The 17,133-nt window shown below is 32.9% G+C and overlaps 1 protein-coding gene and 1 long non-coding RNA gene across 2 annotated transcripts; both read right to left on the reverse strand.

The window, feature by feature from the left end:
* Positions 1 to 1,836: 1,836 nt before the first annotated feature.
* LOC108463402 (uncharacterized) lies at positions 1,837 to 2,689 on the reverse strand. Its single transcript, XR_001868062.2, has 2 exons — positions 2,309 to 2,689; positions 1,837 to 2,196 (listed from the first exon to the last, which is right to left on the reverse strand). It is a non-coding gene; the product is annotated as an uncharacterized LOC108463402 (long non-coding RNA).
* A 6,807-nt stretch (positions 2,690 to 9,496) lies between these two features.
* Positions 9,497 to 10,356, reverse strand: LOC108462107 (uncharacterized). Its single transcript, XM_017762101.1, has 2 exons — positions 10,330 to 10,356; positions 9,497 to 10,243 (listed from the first exon to the last, which is right to left on the reverse strand). Exons 1-2 carry the CDS (start codon positions 10,354 to 10,356, stop codon positions 9,497 to 9,499), a joined length of 774 nt encoding a protein of 257 aa, XP_017617590.1.
* Positions 10,357 to 17,133: the final 6,777 nt, after the last annotated feature.

Raw genomic sequence — 17,133 nt, forward strand, 5'->3', positions numbered from 1 at the left:
TTCAAGGTGTTGATTAAAGAAACAATTTACTATAATAATTATAATACAAAAAATTTTAAACCTGCCTACCTCTAAAGTTCACTAGTTGCAGCCTCATCTTTACATAAATATTGCTCTCTCTTCCAATCATTGATAGGCACTAACTCGAAATAGTTCCTAAATGTAACATGTGCGTTTCTGACACTTTTTCACTCAATAATTCAAGTCAACATTTCCATTGGAATAAATGGCCAACATGTCAATCACGTTTATAGGTATTATCTTCAACTTCAAAAATATCCCCAAAGAATTATCTTAGACCATTTATCCTGATACGCCTACTCTACTCTTTTTAATCTTTGGAACTCTTTGGCCAACTCCAACTTATCTTGTAAAATATAAGTCCTTCTATATGTTTTTATTGCTTAGATAGTTTGAAAAAATCTTCAAAAGCTGCCAATTAAAAGAACAATATAAATTAATTACAAGATTAAGTGAGATAATAATAATCTTTCTTATTTTAATAACTAAAGGTTCAATTCTTTCCTTAAATATGGAACAGTTTTAAAATTCATTACAGATGAAACTACGTTGATTGTAGGTTGCCTCTATTTGTTTTCTCTTAACAATACTAAGTAAAGATTATAAATATCTAAATTTAAAAATTAATTGGCTCCAAGTTTTCTTACTCCTAAAAATACTATAAATTTGTAAATATAAATTTGTAAATTTAAATATGAATTGGCCCCATTAACATTTGACATTAGTTTCATCTATATCCCAACAAAACTCAAAATCTCTTACATAGAGGAATTAAAAAAAAAAATTTGAATTAAGAATCCATGCATAAATTTACAGTTAAAATTTCACAAAACATTTAACTATAAATTCTTTTAGATCAATGGAATTTTTATTTGTTCAGAAGCAAATTTTGCTTAAAGGGGTGAACTATTTGTTTTCCATACATTACAAATGGTGAAGGAGATAAAAATATTAGGGTTTGAAAGGTGGTCCTTGAGGTGTCAATGAGAAAGCTTTAACCATTGCTTTATGTTAGTGAACCATCCTGTAACATAAGCTACAAAAGACATGCACACTGCCTCAGCATTTTTCTTTATTAGAGGGGATGCCCAGAAACTCTTGATCTAATGTTAATCAGAACTTATCTTTTGTTATTATACTAATGACTCGATTAGCATCTCTTTAAGGAGAATATGTATATGCCATTCATTTTGCTATTTCTTAAAGAAGTGATCGAATGAGTAGCTCATTCCATATCAAGGGTAGAGTGAATCTTAGTTTTGGCAATTGACTTTGCTTTCGGGATGTTACTTTTAGAAAGAAAATAATTGCGTGAATTTTAAATTTTAATTTTGTTTTAGTTTTGTAAAATTGAAGACTTCGAATTTAAGTCAAAACAATCACCTCCACTTTGAATTTTAATTTTTACTATAATTTAATATATAATTGTATACATAAATTTTAATTTTGTACAATTTTATACATGAAATTTTGATTTGATTCAATTTTGTAAATTATTAACACAATTATTAATATAACATTATCTCATGTTTATATATTGCGTACATAAATAATTATATTTATCAAATATGAAAATAAATTAATGTATTTATTTATTTATTTAAATGTGTATAATTAAATCAAAATTAAAGTTTTAAGTATACATTTGAATCACAATTAAAGTTTCATGTGTATAATTATATTAAATTAAAGTTTATATATACAATCTAGCATTAAATCAAAGTTTATGTATAATTTTAAAATTTATCAAGATTATTTTTAATTTATAAATTTTCTTGAACAATACTAATTTCTGGATGTCAAATATGTTGTAGATTTGGGTAATATGAAATCATATATAATAATAACCAAATGGAAATCATAATATGAAATAAATACAGCATTATACTGTGTGAAACATATAATCACCGGATCCAAATCCATTATTCTAAACTGAACTTAAAAGTAAAGGTGAAAACAATAGACGAGTAGCATGCATAGAGACTACTGGAAAAACAAAGCAGAGTTTCCTTGTTCACGCAGTAAGGAGAACTTGGATTGAATTTTCAAGAACTTTTGGTGGACTTCTTTTTGCCCTTCTCTCAGCCTGTTTTGTTCTTCACAAATCATTGCCATCTCTGCTTTCAATTCCCTCATACTTACCCTTTTTTTCCCTTTTCGTTTTCCTACCTGACCCTGTGTGTGTACCCACAAATTTCACATAATAATTACATTAATTTATAATAAAAACCAAAAGAAAATAAAGCAATAAGTACAAGGGTTTTTCTTGACATGGATATTAGAATACCATTTTTTGTGTGTTATCTGGATTGGTGCTGCCCCCTTCCTTCATGTCTCTTTATTTTCCTCAGCCTGGGAGTTCCGAATGTTGTCTCTTTCACCTTGGCAGCCTATTTATAGATGGTATATGAGGCACAAAAGTGGAGATAACGTAAGGGTTGTGCCGCACTCGCAATCGAGAACGATCGCGCGATTTTTTTATCTTGACTGGCGGAGGAGTCTCGCGATTTATAAAATTAAACCGCATCGCGAGGCAGACAGCAAATGTTTTGATAGGGCCTACCGCTTCCTTTAATATTCCTTCCTCTTGCAATGAGCTTCTACGTTGGGTAAGCTATTTAGTTGGTAACCAAATTTTAGGGTTTACAATCTTGTCATTCAACCTTTAAATATTAATTATAGTTAATTGTACATGTTACATTATGTTCATATTTTTATTTTGGTTATTCAATTTTAGGTTGTTTCATTTTAATGACTCAAAAATATTCTTTTTAAAGGTTTGGGGTAAAAAGAAAGAATTAAAAGGAAAAATAATAGAAACTAGTAATAACTTGGTTGACACTATTAAGGGATAAAAATTTTCAATAACTTATTTAATTAATTGTTATATTTTTAAATTTAAAATTTTAATATTGAAAAAATTAAAACTTTCGGCAAGATAGTAAACAAGTACAATTTGACAACTTTTAAATCATTATTTTAGTTTCTACCATTTTTCACTTTAATTTTTAATTTTTTTACCTTGTCCAATACTTTAAAAAAAGATATCAAAGCATCCTAAAAATTAGATGACTAAAATGAAAGTATGAACATTATGTGACGTATACATTTAACCGCCATTAGAGATTTAATATGTGACGTATACATTTAACCGCTATTAGAGATTTAATAGTTCTATGACTAAAAGGAAAGCACCCTAAAAGTTAAGTGACAAAATTATAAAAATTTCATTTCAGGTGACCAAAATAAAAGCTCACTAAAAGTTGGATAACCGAATAGGAAATTTACCCTTTCTATAAGTAAACATTTCCATTGGTATGGGAGGAATCTTAGAACAAGCTTGGCCTAACCTGTCTCACGTTGCGTTATCACGTCATAGAGTGGGTTTTTTTTTTCCTTTGTGCTTTTTCTCCATCATTAGGGAACAAGAAGACCGAAAAACTGAGAATCGATTTAAATCGTTGGTGAATTTGGTTCGATTTTTATTTTATTATTAGTTGTTATAAAAATAAATTTAATCCTCAATTTTACATATTATATTGATTTAGTTATAATTTTAAAAATTAACCTTAAAATTTATAAATAATCTTAATTTATCCTCAAATTTTACTTTTCTCTTTACCTTTCCCACCGCCACTATTCATTTTAAAATTAATATAAAATTATTAATGTGGTTTCAGTTTGTAAAACTATATTGATAAAATATAAATATATCTATATTATTATTTAAGTCTTTAATTGAGCTGGTGTAAAAATCATCGGGCATCACTTGATTAGGAAAATTATGAAAATATCTTTCTATAATTAAAATAAGTTATATTTTTTAGGTATTTTAATCTTTTATTTTATTAAAACCAATAAAATATACATATGATGAAATTTAAACCCACAACAATTAAATTGATAAAATTTTAAATTTACCACTCAACCAAACCTTTATTTTAATATGTACATTTTATTATTTCCATCAATTGTAAATCTATACTTACTATCAATAAAACCTTTGACTGAGTTGGTATCACGGGTTAATTGGGGCGAACTCAGTTAGAAAATTATGAACATATTCTTTTATAATTAAAATAAATAATATTATTCAAAGTTATTTTGGTCTTTTCATTTAAAAACTCAAGAAAAATATGCAAATAGTGAAATTTGAATTTGCGTAAATTGGATTAGCAAAACTTTAAATTTACCACTTAACCAAAACTTGATTTTAATGTTTATTATTATTATTATATATATATATATATATATATATATATATATATATATATATTGGTGATACAAGAAAGACAAAACCAAACTAATATGTAGGTATAACACTCATAGACTTATCCCTATCAAGAAGGCTGTGAATAAAGACTTGCAAATTTTCTTTTCCTAACAAGGCTTGTTTGGCTAAATAGTCCGCACCATGATTATGTTCTCTTGGAATATAATGTAGAGACCACTGGCTTTCATGAGATAAAATATTATGGATGCGACGGATAAGAGCAGAATTTGAATTTGTAATGGAGCAGCCATTAATAGCTTTGACCACTTCCAAGCAATCCGAAAGAATAATAACTTGATCATAACCTCTTAGTTGAACAAGTTTGAGGCCATCCAGAATGCCCCAAAGTTCCGCATCAAAAACTGAGCATTTGCCAAGAAATTTATGGAAACCAGTAATCCAGTTCCCTGATTTGTCACGAACGACGCCCCCAGCTGCAGCAAAGCCAGAAACCAGGTGAACTACTTCATCAGTGTTAAGATACACTCGTTCCTCAGAGAAATGTGCTTCAGAGGTAGTCTTGATGCCTAATGATGCATCAACTTGAGATGTAGAGAAGAACTGCAAAGCCCAGCTATACGATCCTTGGACCATTTCCTTTGAACTCCAAGGTTTGCCATTAAAAATGTATAAATTTTGATTTTTCCAAATACGCCAACTCAAGAGACCAAAAAGACAAGCCCAATTAGCTCTCCCTTCATAAATCAAGCCATTAACCTGCAAATTGTGAAGAATCCAATCTTGAGAAAGTGTGGAGAAAAAATTAGGAAAATACTTACCTGGATTAACCTGAGCCCAAACATCCTTAGCAGCAGGGCAGTCACGAAGAATATGTAAAACATCCTCCGAATCATGCCCACAGATATGACAAGATGGATCATCCGAAAGTCCCCTCCTAAATCTTTCAACATTACTAAGCAGTCTTCCTTGCACAGTCGTCCAAAGAAAAATGCGAACTCGTTGAGGACCAGGATACTTCCAAACAATCTTCCATTTCTCATCTCTCAAATTCCAGTCTCCTTCTTTAAGGGCTTTATACACAGATTTAACCGTAAAATCACCAGACGAAATATGACTCCACGCAATTCTATCAGTACCTTCTAAAAAGTGAGGAGGAGGGATGTCCTTAATAGCTTGAATCACATTTTTTGGTACTCAAACCCGAAAAAGATTAAGGTTCCACGAGCCATCCTCAGAGATCATTTCATGAAGAAGACAATTAGGGTCCATATTGATGTTGGGGGGAATGTAACGACATAGAGGACCAATTCTAGGAATCCAACTATCCATCCAACACGGATTTTGTGACCATCTCCAATAGACTAAAGTAATTTCTCATAAAATAACAACCATATTTTGGAGAGAGATTTCCACAAAAAAGAGCACCTAGGCCTGTCAATGCGTTCTGGTACCTCATCCTTCACTTGATACTTCGACCTTAAGACACGAACCCAAAAAACCTCATTGTCTGACACTAGTTTGAAGCCCAGTTTCATTAAAAAAGATAGATTCTGATCTCGAAGTTTCCTTAGCCCTAAGCCTCCACACATTTTTGGTTGGCAGATAGACTCCCAACCAATCAAAGGCATCTTTCTTTTCCTTTCAAAAGACCCCCAAATGAAATGTTTGACCAGACTTTCAATCTCGTCGTGAATTCTCCTAGGAATCATCATGGTTTGCATGAAGTAGCTGGGTATAGATAGAATGACAGATTGTGCTAAAGTAACACGCCCCGCTAAAGAGAGCTTTTTGGCTTCCCAATTTTGGAGTTTACTATGAACTTTCTCCACTATAAACTGAAGAGTACTGCTGTAACCCTTTGGTGAAAGAGCGGAACTCCAAGATAATGACCAAGATTGTGAACCTGTTGAAATCCAAATATATTACTAATCATATTCACCATAGATTCATCTACTCCTTTTGAGAAAAAGATATTAGTCTTCCTCGCATTAATTTTGTGTCCAGACAGCGAACAGAAATCGTCCATGATGGACTTTAAAACTTCACCATGTCTTGAATCAGCTTTACTAAATATAACCAAGTCATCTGCAAAAAATAAGTGCGAAATAGCAAGCCCATTTTGAGATAATCGAATAGGGTTCCATTTACCTTCCGAAATAGCAGATTAAATTGAGTGACCAAGCCACTCCATACAAAGTACAAAAAGGTAAGGGAAGAGGGAGCACCCTTGCCGGATTCCTCTAACAGGTCTGAATTTAGATAAGGGAACTCCATTCCACATGACCTGCATAAAAACATTAGAGATAGAAGACATAATAACATTAATAAGATAATCAGGGATACCTACCGCTCGGAGAGAAACTTCAATGAATTCCCATCTGACTCTGTCTTAAGCCTTTTCCAAGTCGATTTTAATAGCCATCCATTTTCGTTTCTTCTGGCTCTTCATGGTATGTATCATCTCTTGAGCAATAATAATATTCTCATTAATGTTCCTTCCAGCAATAAAACCAACTTGTTCTGGAGCAATGATATTAGGGAAGATAAGTTTGAATCGGTTCGTGACAACCTTCATCATTAACTTATAGAGAACAGAACACAAACTAATAGGCCGAAAATGACCAAAATTTTTTGGATTCTGAATCTTTGGAATAAGAACAATCAAAGTATTATTTAAATCAGAATCAATAGGATTTTTGTCAAAAACCTTCCGAACCCAATCACAAACCGCTCCTCCTAAAGTGTCCTATGCTTCTGGAAAAACAACGCATGAAAACCATCGCTGCTTGGAGCTTTCAATGGAGCCATATCAAACATAGCCTTCTTAATCTCCTCATTCGTCACTGGCCTTTCTAAAAAACTGATATCAGCTGGATCAAGTTGAGGAAAACCGCTCTGAGGTAAAGTTCCCATAGGTGCAGGAATATCTCTATACAGTTTTTGAAAAAACTTGTTAGCCTCATCTTCAATATCCTCAGTTTCATAAATCCAATTGCCATCAGAGTTTCGAATAGCAGTAACACGATTATTTTTCCTCCTCATCAGAGTACGAGTATGAAAAAGTTCTTCGTGGTGCAAAACATCCTCGAGTTCTTGTCGGAGAGACAAATCCACTTGATCAATATGATAAGATCCCGAGAAATCCCTTAGCTTCTGAATATTAGCAATCCTTTTGAAAAGATCTTTTTTTCCTAGCGAAGAGATTGCCATAAACCTGTCTATTCCAATCCTTCAAATCTAAAGTGATCTTTCCAAGAGATTCGGTCATATTGCCAGAATAATCCCATTTTTATTTTAAAAACCTATCAAAATTCGGATGCTCAATCCAACCAGCCAAAAACCTAAAAGGCCTTCTCCTCGGAAGAGAAATAGTCGGATTCAAAGAAATGAGGAGAGGGAGATGATCTGACTTAATCTTGGGAAGATGTGTCACCATATAGTAAGGAAAATTACAAAGCCAGACTTTATTATCCAAAGCACGGTCAAGCCTTTCAAACAAAACTCCCCTATGCTAGGTGAAATGAGGCCCCTTGAAGCCCAAGTCATAAAGCTCGGCTGAATCAACAAAATTACCGAAATAGGGGCATCTCTTACCCCTAGATAGACCTCCGGATTTCTCAGAAGAGGAGAGAATTGTGTTGAAATCTCCAACAGCAATCCAAGGGCTTTGGCCCAAAGGAATGGACTTCCTTAACTCGCTCCAAAGAAATTGACGCCTTTGTCTATTGGGGCTGCCATAAACAAAAGCGATGAAAATAGGAAAAGACAAAGATAAGGACCAAACCTGAGACAGGATGAATTTTGGGAAATTGTGAACCACTTCAAGATGAATAGAATCCTTCCATCCAATCCAAATGCCCCTTGAGTAGCCAATAGCTTCCACTTGGTGAGAATACTAGAACCCTTACTTGGCAATGATACTGTCAGCCTTGGTTCCACTAACTCTTGGTTCAAGCAAGCTATAATATTCGGTTTGTATTTCGTGTTATATTCCCGAAAAATGCGGAGGAATTTAACATTTGCACAACCTTGAAAATTCCATGAAAAGATAGATATATTTATTAGAAAAAAAAATTAGAAAGGTTAGAGAAAAATACCTTATCAATCAAGGCCGGGGTTGTTATCAGGCATGGTCCTTGTACCATCAGCCTCAACACTCGAAGCCTCATTAAAAATTTGAGATGAAATTAATTCTGCCATAGACTCCATAGTTTCAGCTAAGCGAACACACGAGCTTCCAGAAGATTTACAGCGGTTTCCTCAGCCTCGTAAAATAAAATAAGTTCTTCGACAACTTCGAGTCCCCCTATTATTTCCCCCACCTCTTCAACCTTTGGGAACACTCGAATTCGGCTCTAAGTTTGAGACCAAACCCTCTATATTCCTTGAATCCAAATTATCCTGTTGAGTTAAAATTCTATTATTAAAACTAACAGTAGAGTGCTTACCGGGGTCAAGGCTATTGTCTAAAATAGGAACAATAAATCCCTCGGATTCATCAAAAATGGGATTATAGTGCGCTTTTATTTTTTCTAAAATTGCAGCTTCGTTAGTTCCTTGGGTGGTAACCTCCAGAGATGCTTGGTTTGAAACACCATTCAAATAAATTGATTTTGGATTAACCTTCTGCTGGCCTGCGAAAACAGAGACAGATGAGTTAGAATTGGCTAAATTAAAGATAGGTCCCCCATTAATTTCCACAACCCCATTCTGCCCCACAGGCCTTTTCCCTAAGCTTTTGTCAAGATAAGTTGTAGAATTTTGACCCAGTGGCTCCTTTTCCTTATTGACCGAATTCCTACTTGGACTAGACCTTGTAGAAAGGCCCATCCCCTTGTTCAGATTATGGTCTGATTTCTCTACTGAATTACAAGCCCTATTAAAACCCCTAACGTTCCTATTCATTATCCTATCAGCCACATTATCTCTTTTTCCACTTTCTAAAAACCCTTCATTCAATAGCGCCGAATCAACCCCCAAATCATCCTCCCCTAAAAGCACCAAAAACCTAGATCCAATTTCTTTCTTTTCATGAGTCACCGGATTTTCTTTTTTAGACTCACGCTTTCCTCGCCGTGAAGATCTCCTTTCCACTACCATCCATGACCCAAAGTCTGGCCCTTTCACTTTGCCATCTGAACCGGAATTTCCTCCATTCGAAATCTCAGACGGAAAGGATCCCTCCCCAACCATCGGCACATCTTGAGAAACCTCCGTCGATTTTCCCACATCAGAGGAGTTCTAATTCAACACAGCTGAGGTACACATTTCTTTGACATGACCATATTTGCCACATTCAAAACAAACGGTCGGAAGAGCTTCATATTCAACTCGTTGAATAAGGCCATCAATTAGAACTTGTGAGATCAGGGGTCTGTCCAAGTTAATGTAGACAGCTAGTCTTGCATATCGCCCTCTGATCTGGTTATCCGTCTGAGTATCCAGCTTGACAACTTTCCCAATGAGGCCTCCAATAGCCTCGATAATCTTCCTTTTATACAGGTGTCCTGGTAGATTTGGCAGGCGAATCCAAGTCAAGACTACACTCGGGTAAGGTTGCAAAGGATTAAAATATCTAGACCAGCGTTGTACAGTTAGATACTGGCCATAAACTGTCCATGGGCCCTGAGACAATGCCTTGTTATAATCTCCTGTATCCTGAAATTTCACTAAAAAATACCCGTTAGTGATATCCATTAGATGAATAGAATGAACTGGTTTCCAAAGAAAAAGAATACGATTATAAAGGGCATTGTATCCAATGTTTCTCCCTAAAAGTTTGACGATAACCGTCAGTTCCATTTCTTTGAAAAAGATTTCCTTGATCCTGTCTGAAAATTCGATATCAGGGATCCCATCAATGATGGAGGTATTAACGTCTCCATCCAGTAAGACAAAATCATTGTCATTCCCCTCAGGTGTCATAAGACGATCTGAAACAGGGCCATCAACATGATTCCCCAGAAGTTTGTCTTTCCATGAAATAATCTATTGTGGTTCAGTATCTACCGCCATAGAGATATCTTCTTCAGCCACAGATTCTTTAAATCTCACTTTTTTTGTGTTACGATCACCGTCGGAATGAGGAACTCCCTCCCCATCATTATCGAAAAATTGAGAACTTGAGAGCATTATATGCAATTAAAAAGTCACTCTTTGTTTATTATATATTTTTAATATGCACAATTTACTTAATGTTGTTAATTAAGTTGATGTTACAAGTCAACTAGATAATTGATGACAAAACCATGATAATTGTAGTGCATTTAATATTGTATCTAATATATTTATGTATTTAAATATCATTTTACTCATAATTTAATCTAATTTTTATTTACATATTTCACATATTTAATTTGTTATTATAATTAATTAGTTTCTACATATAATTTTAAATACAGATCAATATTCTAGATCTTTAATTTTTACACAATTTTTAGTAATTCTTATTCCCCGGATATCTTGTTCCATTATCCGAATTCCGAAATAGAAAAATGCTATAGTGAGGTCCTGTGTTGATGGACTGACTTTAAAAGGTCACCACCATAAAGGTAGGAATCGCGCGCCCATTTTCTTTTTCATTTTTGTTTTCTTTTCTGATAATGAAATTAGGCGCATCGCACGTTGAATCTCAGAATCTGTACTCTCCAGCGTAGTTGAAACGCTCCTCATATTTTAAATGCTCACCTTCAATTTCAACAGTCTCTCTATTAGTCAACGGTCATCACTCGCTGTCCCTTGTGAACCTTCGCATGTCGCACGACAAGGAAACGTGAAAACTGTAGTACAGCCGTGAAACGAGTTTAATAATTTTTTCGGATTCTATAAATTAATTAAAAAAATATATACTAATCACAAATTTTAAAATTATTTCATATTTAAAAAAATCAATTAAAGAAGGAAAAATCTTTATTATCTCAATTAACTTAATTAAAATAAATTATTAAGGGTGATAAAAAAGGATTAAATTAAAATTTAAGTGAAAGTTAGGTGACTTTAAAAGGGTTTGTTTATTGAATTAAGTGTTGATTAAAATTAATGGCTAAGGCAGAGGCGAGTCCAAGGGAGTTGGTAGAGGCCCGGCCCCCTAAAATGAAAAATTGTTATTGTGATCTTTTAGAAAATTTTAAAATTTTAAATTAGTAAAGGTAAATTTATACTTTGGCCCCTCTAAAATTATGAAAATTTAATTTAATCATTTAAAAATTATAAAGATATAAACTATTAAAAATTAAAAATTCATTTCGTCCCCCTAAAAAAATTCCTGCTTTGCCTTAAAGGGCAGGTAGAGGCCGGTCTTCTTAAAATGAAAAATTTTCTATTTAAGTTCCTTTATAATTTATAAAATTTAAAATTAGTAATGATGAAATTGTACTTTAACCTCCTAAAAATAATAAAATTAATTTATTCTTTTAAAAATTATAAGAACATAGACTATTTAAATGATAAAATTACATTTTTAATATTGTAAACATATATAATTTAATTTTTAATCCAAAATTTTCGACCTTCTTGTCTCTCATTAGAATAGTTGAGTAATATAATCTAATAATAGACGCGTGGGAAAAGGGTGAGTGCATGGGATAATGAAATGTAATCATAAATATGTATATGTAAAGGTGGCAAAATAAAGAATGAAAGGCAAAACAATGGTTTGACACATATCCCATTTGCTTGTAAGATTGTGAAGCCATGCAAGAGAAGAAAACGTGAAGTGGCGGTGATGGCGTGTATTATTGATAATTCCGTGGTAGGTGTCAACATTCACAAGTTTTCCTTTGGATAAACATCACCCACTGAAATTGTAATTCCATTGAAGCTACTAACTTTTTTATTTCACAAATATAACCTTATTTTTGTTGGGGTTGTATATACCTCTTTATTCCTTCTCACTATAACAAAATATGGTGTTTGGAAACCCTATGGTGCATTGCGTTTTTGCAGCTGCACCTGCAATTTTCAACTGCGGTAAAAAGCCCCACTGGGCAAACAAAAACTCCTGTACCGTATCCTACTTTACATTTATAACTAGATAAATTTAGCTTCTAATATTTATTCTTTTTTAAAGAAATTTGGTCTTCAATTTTTAAATTTTAGTTAATTTGTTTGCTTTCACTTAAAAATTAACTAAATTTTAAAATATTAACAGTATTGATGTGACCATAAGCATGGTAGTATATATATTCTCACTTAAATATTATAGTTATATTTGAATCCAAACACATATTTTAATCTTATTATTATAATAACCAATCGTACCATTACTATAATTTTTAATCTCATGAAAGCTAATCTTATTGCACATTCAAAGAAAGCAACTAAGGTTAAAGTGTAGGTTGAAGAAGGAGGTAAGTGCTCCTTTCGAACTTGACCTATCATTTAATGTTTAAGTCGAGTGAATGTGAATTTCTAAATGATTGGGTGGTAACCAGAAGGAAATCCATTATTCCAAAGAGTAGTAGCCATAGAAGTTCCAAATGTTGCCTCCTCCATCTTGGTAGTCTACATATAAGGGACAATATGACATGCATATGCATGGTTTCGTCGCACTCGCAGTCGAGATGGAATGCGCGATTTTCTTCCCTTCTTATAAAATGAGACTGTCGGAGTCGCGCGATATATAATTTAATCCCTTCTTATAAAATGAGACCGGAGGAGTCGCGCGATACATAATTTTATCTCCCTTACTTTAATAATATTCTTCCGTTTTTAATGAATAATACAGCTTGTGTTACATTCAAATGGGAGGATAAGCTTGCCATGACCTGTCCCTCCTTGCTTTATCACATCATTGAGACGTGCTTTTCTTTTCTTTTTTTCGGGGTTTTTTCCACATATACCAAATAAAACAAAAATAAATAAATAACAAAGTAACTGTCGTCTGCCGACTTTGAAGTGCATCTTCTTTTTTTTTTTTTTCAATTTCACGCATGCTGTCGTGGGTGATTTGTCTCTGGTTCTGTTCTTTTTTTCAGAAGAAGAAAATGGCGTTGGCCCCTCATAGGAGAATCTGACATGAAACAATAAAAAATTTCAGAGAAAACACAAGGAAAAGACGAGTGCAGAAGAAATAAGACTTTAGTTTTTATTTCTTCTATTTCGCAAAAGTTACACCGATAGTTGTGAAGTGAAAATTGAAAGCCAATCACAGTGGAGAAAAGATGGTATGTAATAAGCGCTCCACGTAATCTTGTATATCCTTTCTTTTCTTTTTCACGTTATTAATACATAATTTTGATAATTTTTAATTTAAATACTTAACATTGAATTTTGAATTCGAACTTTGAACTTCGAGCTCAAACTTGAGCCTAAGCTCGAAACTTGAACCATAAATCTTAAATTCAAATCTTGACATTTGGTTCAAGGCCTTTTAATTTAAATTTGAGTTCAGATTCAAAGTTTAGGATTTAAAGTTTGAGATTTAAAATTCATGTTAAAAAATTATTAAAATTATGTATCAATAATATAAAAAATTGTTAAAATATCATTAAATAATTGAAAAGAGATATGAGATGATGTGGCAACCCTATTTTATACCATCTTTTCTTATTAGGGTAAAAAAATTGCATGAAATAAGAATATTATTCATTTCCAATAGTTTTATATCACACTAATAATTTCATTCTAAATTTTAAAATTTTCAATTAAATTTAATTCTTTAAAATAAAAATAATGATATAACATAAAACTATTTTTAAAAAATACAGATAATGTAATGTCCCTATTTCATTCTATAAGATCTAACGTATCAATTTTTACAAACCCACCACTCAAACTACATGCGCCAATGTTCTTCAAAGCATTCATTTTTATAGCCGCCTAAACGAAGGCTTTTTTTGCAGTTTCAACTGTTTGTCCGCACAACAACAAAAAAGTGTCCGGTTTTGGATTGTCGGTGGTCACATTTGGTGAATGTTAAGAAGGATGTCGATTTAACGAATTTATGAGAAGTGAAGATTTTATGTTAAAAAGGGTGGTAAAAGATTTGTTTTTTCAGTGAAGAAGAGACAAAGGGTAGTGATTTTATGCTTGGCTCAACGACTTGAGGCCGCGACGTGGAAAGAAACAAAGGAAAGGAGTGAGAGTAGTATTAGGAAAGAAGTTTGGAAATGGTAAGTTCAATAATGGTAACGGTGGAAGAGGAGGAGTTTGGACCAATAATAAAGTTTGAGGGTGTAAGATGTTATGAAGGAGACAAAAGCTAGGGGGGCTAATCCTTCAGACATGATGGAGGCAGCAAAGATTGTTGGATTCTTAAATTGCGTCTCCTTCCCATAGAGTATACATTTACTCACCAACGCATGCATGAAGTTGGAAGAAAAACGAAAAAAAAAAAAAAGAAGTTGGCAAGGTTCCAACAATTGCAGGTAAGACTCGACTATAGAGTTATAGTTACTAAAAGGTAATGTGAAAATGAAAGTTAGATAGTAATGATATGTATTAAAGTCAAAACAACTTTATAATAATTAAGATAACATTAGGGTTTGATAAAAATAAGAAAATTATTTTTGTGTATGATCCGATAAGAGATCCGATTTGCTATGCTATGGTTTCCTCAAAGTAACGTTTCCTCCAACTCCACATTGTGAGCTCCTCTCTTCAATAAAATCCCCACAATAGCAAGAGTAGCGCGATTCCACCTTTTTCTTTTCTGCTTTCTCATAATCCCCACCAAAAGTAAACCCCATTATTAAGGAAAAAAAACACCCTCGTTGAGCTTATCCCCACTTTCAAATGATGCATGCTGCAATAGCAGTCCCATTGTAAATACAGCCATTAAAACAAGGATTCATCAAACACCTTCCTTTGGTACTACAAAAACTAATTACTTTCAATACTATGGCAAAGTGACATAATCCTAAATTCATAATTAATGCCAACAAAAGCAAACACGAAGGATTTAACTTAAAATGTAAGCTAGAAAATCATAAATGAATCACTACACTCACTTCATCCATGTTTTAAGAATCCCAGATAAAGACAAAATCTTGCAGACAAAAAATCATGCTGCTAAAGGAGAAAAGTTAGGAACTGTATGATCAATAAAGCAAAATGCTATGGAATTTATGAAGACGGGGGAATTTAATATGCTAAATTAGTAAGCAAAGTTAATAGATTAGATCGCAGGTATATTATCAAATATTAATAGCTCAACATATCACCACAAAAATTAAGATCATCCATCTAATTTAATCAAATTTACAATCAACCCCAATCTAGAAACCACAAACAGAACACATACAACAAGTTAAAATGACTGCATCTGAGCTTCCTTCTCTATGTCATGTTTCCCATAGGGACCATAATAATCATGAGTTGCATGCACTCCACGAACTTTGTAATGTTTATACTCACAATAAACACCATAACTCACATGTACTTCCATTAAAGATATGTGACCCAAATCATTGTTAAATAAAAATACAAGTGGCAAGATAAGTTGATCTACGAGGGCGAAGGCTGCAGCCCATTGTAGATGCCTAATAAGCGAGATACTAGGTTGGGGGTGCGGTACAGTACTAGGTTGTGTAAAAAATGGGAGAAAAGATGAAAAGTTATCATCTTTCCACCAAGTCTAAACCGTCACTCACCCCCAAGTTCCATCAAACTTTTCTTTTATTTCTCTTTGTGTCCTTCCTCCATTATTGAACCAACCAAACTCCAAACAGTTCTTTTTCTTTGAAATTTCTTTAGTAAAAACTATATTAAAGGCTAGTGAGCATCTTAGTTTCCTGAAAGAACCCCCATAGTTGTGTTAAAGGAGGTAAAAAGCAAGAGTTAGGGTTTTGGTTTTCAAAGAGTTAAGTTAAGAGATGAAGAAATTATCATACTATACATGTTTATTTCCATAATCTAGCACTGAAAATTTATTTGATTTTAGTTTTAATTTATAAATGTTACTTGCTTGTTATGAAAATTGAAGAGAAAGCAAAGAAAGGAGGGGACCTAATTGAAGGAAATGGAAAAGAGAAGGTTAATGGGTGAAGGAAGAAGAGAATATTTCATCTCAACTTTTGTTGTAAGTACGACAAGGATTTAAATTTATTTTCTTTAAATGTTTATGATTTTGTTTAGAAATTATTTAAGATAGAAATGTAAAATAAAAATATATATAAATATTAAACAAATGATTAAATTGTGAAATTATGAAATATGTAAAGAAAGTATAGGGAAGAATATGAGATGATATAATTCTTTGAATACCAGTAATGATTTTGTGAATGAAATATATGTGTGAAAAAGGTATTATACATGAGATTTATTTATTAAAGACTAAATTGTCAAAAAAGGGAAAATGTGAAGTATTTTTCGATATATATTTATTATGAGGAGTTGAACTATATTTGGTTATAATGCCCAAGTAGATTGAATTAGAACTACTAGGATATTAGTAGCATGTCATTAAAGGACCTTAGCGCTCTCCGATTATTAGCATATTAGTGCTCTCTATTGTAGCATATTAGTGCTCTCCATTTTAGCACATTCGTGCTCTCTGTATAGCACCTCAATGCTCTCTGCTTATTAGTGCATAATAATGCACCTTTGTAATTGTATTGTATATCCAGTATGTTCTATAAAAGTCTACTATGGGCTAAGGTTGTGAAAGGTGAGCAAATGATTTCCTCAAAGTGTGGTGGTAAGTTTCGTAACTATCAAAAGTAAGTTAAATCTTTGTTGAAGTAGGATATAATTGTAGAAACTTTGCTTGTGCGTAATATGTTTTAAACTTACAAGTTTAAACATTATGATATGATTTATTTACTTATTAGTTACCTAGTAGTACTTACTAAGTCTTTACCTGCTTAACGCATTTATTTCAACACGTAGGTACAATTAGACTTGAAGAGCTAGAGTTGAGCTAGGAGATCTCTCATCTC

This window comes from Gossypium arboreum, chromosome 13 (genome assembly GCF_025698485.1).
Source record: "Gossypium arboreum isolate Shixiya-1 chromosome 13, ASM2569848v2, whole genome shotgun sequence".
NCBI lineage: Eukaryota > Viridiplantae > Streptophyta > Magnoliopsida > Malvales > Malvaceae > Gossypium > Gossypium arboreum.